General features: G+C 39.2%; 1 protein-coding gene across 1 annotated transcript in view; it reads right to left on the reverse strand.

Annotated features, from left to right (window-relative positions):
* Nucleotides 1-10000, reverse strand: part of wdfy3 (WD repeat and FYVE domain containing 3) — a 238341-nt gene that overhangs the window by 59225 nt on the left and 169116 nt on the right. Inside the window, exons 42-44 of the mRNA XM_052479726.1 lie at nt 3695-3924; nt 2114-2223; nt 1818-2000 (exon numbers count right to left, since the gene is read on the reverse strand). Of these exons, the coding sequence (XP_052335686.1) occupies nt 1818-2000; nt 2114-2223; nt 3695-3924 (523 nt within the window). The remainder of the gene's footprint in view (nt 1-1817; nt 2001-2113; nt 2224-3694; nt 3925-10000) is intronic.

Raw genomic sequence — 10000 nt, forward strand, 5'->3', positions numbered from 1 at the left:
TCCCCAAGAACACAGTGGCCTCCATCGTTCTGCAGCATTGAAGGTCCCCAAGAACACAGTGGCCTCCATCGTTCTTAAATTGAAGAAGTTTGGAACCATCAACACTCTTTCAAAGGTCCCCCAGAAACACAGTGGCCTCCATCCTGCAATTGGGTCCCCAAGAACACAGTGGCCTCCATTGGTCAGAGAGGCAGCATGAAGGTCCAAGAACCAGTGGCCTCCATCGGTCACTCTGAGCAGAGCTCCCCAGAACACAGGTTCCTCTGTGGAGCATGGGAGAACCTTCCAGAAGGACACAGTGGCCATCATTCTGCAACACTCCACTAATCAGGCCTCCATTATGAAGGTCCCCAGAATGGCCAGATGGAAGCACAGTGGCTCCTCAGTAAAAGGAACATGACAGCCCCATCGTTCTGCAGCATTGAAGGTCCCCAGTTTGCTGCAATTGAAGGTCCCCACACAGTGGCCTCCATCGTTCTGCAGGTCTCTCCAGACCAGCATGAGAAGAACACAGTGGCCTTGTCTGGTTTGAAGGTGAAACAGTGGCAAGATTTGGAACCATCATTTGGCCTGAATGCCAGAGCCAAGAACCAGACGGTCACTCTGACATCTTCCTCTGAAGAAACAACCATCTCTGCAACACCAAATCAGGCCTTTATGGTAGAATGGCCAGATGGAAGCCACTCCTCAGTAAATGGAACATGACAGCCCGCTTGGAGTTTGCCAAAAGGCACCTCAAGGTCTCTCAGACCATGAGAAACAGGATTGTCTGGTTTGATGAAACCAAGATTGAACTATTTGGCCTGAATGCCAAGCGTCACATCTTGAAGAAACCTGGCACCAACCCTACGGCGAAGCATGGTGGTGGCAGCATCATGCTTAGGGGATGTTTTTCAGACTTGAGGCTGTAATCGTTGCCAAAGGTGCTTCAACAAAGTACTGAGTAAAGAGTTTGAAATACTTACGTAAATGTAACATTCCCGTTTTTGATTTTTTTTTAAATACATTTGCAAACATTTTCAAAAACCTGTTTTCGCTTTGTCATTATGGGGTATTGTGATGTCATTATGGGGTATTGAGATGTCATTATGGGGTATTGAGATGTCATTATGGGGTATTGTGATGTCATTATGGGGTATTGAGATGTCATTATGGGGTATTGTGATGCCATTATGGGGTATTGAGATGCCATTATGGGGTATTGAGATGTCATTATGGGGTATTGGGATGCCATTATGGGGTATTGTGATGTCATTACGGGGTATTGTGATGTCATTATGGGGTATTGTGATGTCATTATGGGGTATTGAGATGTCATTATGGGGTATTGTGATGTCATTATGGGGTATTGTGATGCCATTATGGGGTATTGGGATGCCATTATGGGGTATTGTGATGTCATTATGGGGTATTGTGATGTCATTATGATATAATAGGATAGGATAAGTAATCCTTCTCACCCCCCCCCCCCCCTAAAGATTTAGATGCACTATTGTAAAGTGGCTGTTCCACTGGATGTCATAAGGTGAATGCACCAATTTGTAAGTCGCTCTGGATAAGAGCGTCTGCTAAATGACTTAAATGTAAATGTAAATGTATTGTGATGTCATTATGGGGCATTGTGATGTCATTATGGGGTATTGTGTGTCGATTGATGAAGGGAAAATAACGATTGAATCCATTTTAGAATGATGCTGTAACACAAAATGTGGTAAAAGTCATTGAGTCTGAATACTATTTGAATACACAGTATGTGTTTGTGTTTTCGTCTCTGTGTGTGTGTGTCCGTCTGTCTAGATGTGTGTGTCTTTTCTCACCCAGGTGGTTCTGCCAGCTCTTCAGGGCAGGTTCCTCCAGGGCAGGCCGAGCGGTGCTGATATCTACATGTCCTCTGTCGTTGGTGGGGAGGGACACCTTAAAGATGTCCTCCAACATGGGTCTTTTGCTGTGCATCAGCTCTGTCCACACACGGTTTACTGCCTTCAGCAGCAGCTGGCGACCTGGGGGACAGACAGGACAGGAGTTAGGGACACACACACACATAGAAACACACTTTGAAAGAGAGACAGACAGAGAGAAAGGCAGGCAGACAGACAGTCAGACGTTATGTTACCTTCGCTAACTTCCTGGCTGTGTCTGTTATCAGGTCCATTCTCAGCGGGCATCATGACGTGCCAGGTGGTCATACGAGCCTCTGCCTCCAAACCAAAACCCTCCACATTACTGCACATAGACAGACAGAGAGAGAGAGAGACAGAGAGAGAGAGAGAGAGAGAGAGAGAGAGAGAGAGAGAGAGAAGTAGGGAGGGGGGAGGAGTAGGGAGACAGACAGAAGGAGAGAGAAGGAGCGAGAGAGAGAGAGAGAGGGAGGGGAGAGAGAGGAGACAGACAGAAGGAGAGAGAAGGAGCGAGAGAGAAAGAGAGACAGGGAGAGAGAGAGAGCGAGAGAGCGAGCGAGCGAGCGAGAGAGAGAGAGCGAGAGAGATCGAAAGGGAGAGACAGGGAGAGAGAGAAGTAGGGAGGGGGGAGGAGGAGGGAGACAGACAGAAGGAGAGAAGGAGCGAGAGAGAAAGAGAGCGGGACAGGACAGGAGAGAGAGAGTCAGCCAGCATATACCACTCACCCATAGATAGGACTAAGCTAACTCAGTGCAATTTTTGCAGCCTGTTGTCATATGATTAGCCAGCTCAACAATTCATAAGGCCTCAAACTCACTGATCAGGACACACAGCTGCTATAAATGTCTCGAGCAATGCAATGAATTCAAGAATGCATGAAGAAGCAAGACGATAACTAAGTAAGCTGGCTAGCTAGCTAAAACAGACAGACACACAAACCCACCTCCAGTCCCAGACCCACCTCCAGTCCTAGACCCACCTCCAGACCCAGACCCCACCTCCAGACCCAGACCCCACCTCCAGTCTGCAGACCCCACCTCCAGTCTGCAGACCCCACCTCCAGTCTGCAGACCCACCTCCAGTCCCAGACCCCACCTCCAGTCCCAGACCCACCTCCAGTCCCAGACCCACCTCCAGTCCCAGACCCACCTCCAGTCCCAGATCCACCTCCAGACCCACCTCCAGTCCCAGACCCCACCTCCAGTCCCAGACCCCACCTCCAGTCCCAGACCCCACCTCCAGTCCCAGACCCCACCTCCAGTCCCAGACCCCACCTCCAGTCCCAGACCCACCTCCACTCTGCAGACCCACCTCCAGTCTGCAGACCCACCTCCAGTCTGCAGACCCACCTCCAGTCCCAGACCCACCTCCAGTCCCAGACCCACCTCCAGTCCCAGATCCACCTCCAGACCCAGATCCAGTCCCAGACCAGTCCCAGACCCCACCTCCAGTCCCAGACCCACCTCCAGACCCAGACCCCACCTCCAGTCCCAGACCCCACCTCCAGACCCAGACCCACCTCCAGTCCCAGACCCCACCTCCAGTCCCAGACCCCACCTCCAGTCCCAGACCCCACCTCCAGTCCCAGACCCCACCTCCAGTCCCAGACCCCACCTCCAGTCCCAGACCCCACCTCCAGCCCCAGACCCCACCTCCAGTCCCAGACCCCACCTCCAGTCCCAGACCCCACCTCCAGTCCCAGACCCCACCTCCAGTCCCAGACCCCACCTCCAGTCCCAGACCCCACCTCCAGTCCCAGACCCACCTCCAGTCCCAGACCCCACCTCCAGTCCTACCTCCCAACGTGCAGGTTGATGAAGCAGTGAGCCAGACAGGCTACAAACTCCTGGTCGTGGTTGCCCGGTCCCAGTACCAGGTTACGGTTGACGGTCAACACACGTAGAGAGTCCAGCAGAGCTACCTGCTGAGGTACGGTCTTGTGAGGTCGAGACAGCTGGTACAGGACCGTACGGTTCAGACAGTGGTAGAGAGAGTCCAGAGACAGACTCTGCGACCTCCTCTTGGACTGGAAACGGGAGAAAAGAGAGGTGGAACATTTTTTAAATAAAGACTTGTCTTATGATCTATGGTCTGCGATGCCCGAGAGGTGGTTGTAGAAAGGGCCTTTCTTCTCCAGAGAGTTGATTGGGGTTAAGACATCCTACCGTAGGGTTTGGTGGAGAGTGTGAACAATAGTCCTGTTTTATAACAGCCAATGGATTCCGAGGACTGATTAAGTACGTGTTTGAAATCGGACTAAATCCTCTTGTTTCAAAGCAGTACTACTCCAGACATGCACACTGCTGGCCTACATCTACTTATAAATCACACGGCTGCGTTTCACCTAAAGCTCTATTGGTTCAGTTGAGTAAGTCTGGGAGAGACGTGAAGGTTTGGCTTGTTGATTCAATTAACTCATTCATGGTTAGTTGAGTCAAACCGAGTACTGTACGGCGGTAAATAAGACTTTTTCTGAGTACAGTACTGCTGTAAATCAGACTGTTTCTGAGCACTGCTGTAAATCAGACTGTTTCTGAGTACTGCTGTAAATCAGACTGTTGCTGAGTACTGTACTGCTGTAAATCAGACTGTTTCTGAGTACTGTACTGCTGTAAATCAGACTGTTTCTGAGTACTGCTGTAAATCAGACTGTTTCTGAGTACTGCTGTAAATCAGACTGTTTCTGAGTACTGCTGTAAATCAGACTGTTTCTGAGTACTGCTGTAAATCAGACTGTTTCTGAGTACTGTACTGCTGTAAATCAGACTGTTTCTGAGTACTGTACTGCTGTAAATCAGACTGTTTCTGAGTTCTGTAGTGATGTAAATCAGACTGTTTCTGAGTACGGTACTGCTGTAAATCAGACTGTTTCTGAGTACGGTACGGCTGTAAATCAGACTGTTTCTGAGTACTGTACTGCTGTAATCGGACTGTTTCTGAGTACTGTACTGCTGTAATCAGACTGTTTCTGAGTACTGTACTGCTGTAATCAGACTGTTTCTGAGTACTGTACTGCTGTAATCAGACTGTTTCTGAGTACTGTACTGCTGTAAATCAGACTGTTTCTGAGTACTGTACTGCTGTAATCGGACTGTTTCTGAGTACTGTACTGCTGTAATCAGACTGTTTCTGAGTACTGTACTGCTGTAAATCAGACTGTTTCTGAGTACGGTACTGCTGTAAATCAGACTGTTTCTGAGTACGGTACGGCTGTAAATCAGACTGTTTCTGAGTACTGTACTGCTGTAATCGGACTGTTTCTGAGTACTGTACTGCTGTAATCAGACTGTTTCTGAGTACTGTACTGCTGTAATCAGACTGTTTCTGAGTACTGTACTGCTGTAATCAGACTGTTTCTGAGTACTGTACTGCTGTAATCAGACTGTTTCTGAGTACTGTACTGCTGTAATCGGACTGTTTCTGAGTACTGTACTGCTGTAAATCAGACTGTTTCTGAGCACTGTAGTGATGTAAATTAGACTGTTTCTGATTACTGTACTGCTGTAAATCAGACTGTTTCTGAGTACTGTACTGCTGTAAATCAGACTGTTTCTGAGTACTGTACGGCTGTAAATCAGACTTTTTCTGAGTACTGTACTGCTGTAAATCAGACTGTTTCTGAGCACTGCTGTAAATCAGACTGTTTCTGAGTACTGCTGTAAATCAGACTGTTGCTGAGTACTGTACTGCTGTAAATCTGACTGTTTCTGAGTACTGCTGTAAATCAGACTGTTTCTGAGTACTGTACTGCTGTAAATCAGACTGTTTCTGAGTACTGCTGTAAATCAGACTGTTGCTGAGTACTGTACTGCTGTAAATCAGACTGTTTCTGAGTACTGCTGTAAATCAGACTGTTTCTGAGTACTGTACTGCTGTAAATCAGACTGTTTCTGAGTACTGTACTGCTGTAAATCAGACTGTTTCTGAGTTCTGTAGTGATGTAAATCAGACTGTTTCTGAGTACGGTACTGCTGTAAATCAGACTGTTTCTGAGTACGGTACGGCTGTAAATCAGACTGTTTCTGAGTACTGTACTGCTGTAAATCAGACTGTTTCTGAGTACTGTACTGCTGTAATCGGACTGTTTCTGAGTACTGTACTGCTGTAATCAGACTGTTTCTGAGTACTGTACTGCTGTAATCAGACTGTTTCTGAGTACTGTACTGCTGTAATCAGACTGTTTCTGAGTACTGTACTGCTGTAATCGGACTGTTTCTGAGTACTGTACTGCTGTAAATCAGACTGTTTCTGAGCACTGTAGTGATGTAAATTAGACTGTTTCTGATTACTGTACTGCTGTAAATCAGACTGTTTCTGAGCACTGCTGTAAATCAGACTGTTTCTGAGTACTGCTGTAAATCAGACTGTTTCTGAGCACTGCTGTAAATCGGACTGTTTCTGAGTACTGTACTGCTGTAATCAGACTGTTTCTGAGTACTGCTGTAAATCAGACTGTTTCTGAGCACTGCTGTAAATCGGACTGTTTCTGAGCACTGCTGTAAATCAGACTGTTTCTGAGCACTGCTGTAAATCAGACTGTTTCTGAGTACTGCTGTAAATCAGACTGTTGCTGAGTACTGTACTGCTGTAAATCGGACTGTTTCTGAGCACTGCTGTAAATCAGACTGTTTCTGAGCACTGCTGTAAATCGGACTGTTTCTGAGTACTGTACTGCTGTAATCAGACTGTTTCTGAGTACTGTACTGCTGTAATCGGACTGTTTCTGAGTACTGTACTGCTGTAAATCAGACTGTTTCTGAGCACTGTACTGCTGTAAATCAGACTGTTTCTGAGTACTGTACTGCTGTAATCGGACTGTTTCTGAGTACTGTACTGCTGTAAATTAGACTGTTTCTGATTACTGTACTGCTGTAAATCAGACTGTTTCTGAGTACTGTACTGCTGTAAATCAGACTGTTTCTGAGCACTGCTGTAAATCAGACTGTTTCTGAGTACTGCTGTAAATCAGATTGTTTCTGAGCACTGCTGTAAATCAGATTGTTTCTGAGCACTGCTGTAAATCAGACTGTTTCTGAGTACTGCTGTAAATCAGACTGTTTCTGAGTACTGCTGTAAATCAGACTGTTTCTGAGCACTGCTGTAAATCAGACTGTTTCTGAGTACTGCTGTAAATCAGACTGTTTCTGAGTACTGTACTGATGTAAATCAGACTGTTTCTGAGTACGGTACTGCTGTAATCGGACTGTTTCTGAGTACTGTACTGCTGTAAATCAGACTGTTTCTGAGTACTGTACTGCTGTAAATCAGACTGTTTCTGAGTACTGTACTGCTGTAAATCAGACTGTTTCTGAGTACTGTACTGCTGTAAATCAGACTGTTTCTGAGTACGGTACTGCTGTAATCGGACTGTTTCCAGTCCTGGGACACCCACAAACAGGAACGGCATATGTTGTATTTCTATACACAGTGTCTTCATAATGTATTCACAAAATATAACGAATGTAATATAGCTCGTGTAATATAACTAATACAGTGTAACTAATATAATATAACTAATATAATATAACTAAAACAACCAATATAATACAACTAATATAATATAACTAATGAAATATAACTAGTAGAATAATATAACCAATGTAATTTAACTAATGTAGTAAGTAATGTAATACGACTAATATAACTAATGTAATATAACTAATATAACATAACTCATGACTCATAATATAACTAATATAATACAACCAATGCAGTATAACTAATATAGTATAACTAATGTAGTATAACATTTACATTTAAGTCATTTAGCAGACGCTCTTATCCAGAGCGACTTACAAATTGGTGCATTCACCTTATGACATCCAGTAGAATAGTCACTTTACAATAGTGCATCTAAATCTTAAAGGGGGGAGGGGTGAGAAGGATTACTTATCCTATCCTAGGTATTCCTTAAAGAGGTGGGGTTTCAGGTGTCTCCGGAAGGTGGTGATTGACTCCGCTGTCCTGGCGTCGTGAGGGAGTTTGTTCCACCATAACTAATATAGTATAACTAATGTAATATAACTAATATGGTATAACTAATGTAATATAACTAATATAGTATAACTAATGTAATATAATGAATGTAATAAAACTAAAATAATTAATATAATACAACTGATATAACCAATGTAATATAACTAGTATAATATAACTAATATAATATAATATAATGAACGTAATGAAACTAAAATAACTAATATAATACAACTAATATAACTAATGTAATATAACTAATGAAATATACCTACTATAGTATAACTAATGTAATATAACTAATATAACATAACTAATATAATATAACTAATGTAATGTAACTAATATAACCAATATACTATACCCGATGTGATATAACTAATATAATATAACTAATATAATATAACTAATAAAATATAACTAATGTAATATAACTAATATAATATAACTAATATAATATAACTAATATAATATAACTAATATAATATAACTAATATAATATAATGAAAGTGATAAAACTAAAATAACTAATATAATATACCTACTATAATATAACTAATGTAATACAACTAATATAATATAACTAATATAATATAACTAATATAATATAACTAATAAAATATAACTAATGTAATATAACTAATGTAATGTAACTAATGTAATGTAACTAATATAACCAATATACTATACCCGATGTGATATAACTAATATAATATGACTAATATAACATAACTAATATAATATAACGAATATAATATAACTAATATAATATAACCAATATAATATAACTAACATAATATAACTAATATAATATAGCTAATGTAATATAATGAAAGTGATAAAACTAAAATAACTAATATAATATACCTACTATAATATAACTAATGTAATATAACTAATGTAATACAACTAATGTAATATAATGAATGTAATAAAACTAAAACAACTAATATAATACAACTAATATACCTAATATAATATAACTAATATAATATAACTAATATAATATAGCTAATATAATATAGCTAATATAATATAACTAATATAATATAACTAGTATGATATAACTAATATAATATAACTAATATAATATAACTAATATGATATAACTAATATAATATAGCTAATATAATATAACTAATATAATATAGCTAATATAATATAACTAATATAATATACCTAATATAATATAACTAATATAATATAACTAATATAATATAACTAATATAATATAACTAATATAATATAACTAATATAATATAGCTAATGTAACATCACTAGTATGATATAACTAATATAATATGACTAATATAATATAACTAATATAATATAACTAATATAATATAACTAATATAATATAACTACTATAATATAACTACTATGCTATAACTAATATAATATAGCTAATATAACATAACTAATATGATATAACTAATATAATATGACTAATATAATATAGCTAATATAACTAATATAATATAACGAATGTATTATGACTAATGTAATATAACTAATGCAATATAACTAATGTAATATAACTAATGTAATATAACTAATATAATATAGCTAATGTAATATACCGAATGTGATAAAACTAAAATAACTAATATAATACAACTAATATAACTAATATAATATACCTACTATAGTATAACTAATGCAATATAACTAATATAATATAACTAATGTAATATAACTAATATAATATAATGGATGTAATAAAACTAAAACAACTAATATAACTAATGAAATATACCTACTATAGTATAACTAATATAATATAAGTAATATAATATAACTAATATAGTATAACTAATATAATATAACGAATGTAATGTAACTAATATAACCAATATACTATACCCGATGTGATATAACTAATGTAATATAACTAATATAATATAACTAATGTAATGTAACTAATGTAATGTAACTAATGTAATGTAACTAATGTAATGTAACTAATGTAATGTAACTAATATAACCAATATACTATACCCGATGTGATATAACTAATATAATATGACTAATATAACTAATATAATATGCCTAATATAATATAACTAATATAATATAACTAATATAACATGACTAATATAATATAACTAATGTAATATAACTAATAT

The sequence above is a fragment of the Oncorhynchus keta genome, chromosome 25, assembly GCF_023373465.1.
Source record: "Oncorhynchus keta strain PuntledgeMale-10-30-2019 chromosome 25, Oket_V2, whole genome shotgun sequence".
NCBI lineage: Eukaryota > Metazoa > Chordata > Actinopteri > Salmoniformes > Salmonidae > Oncorhynchus > Oncorhynchus keta.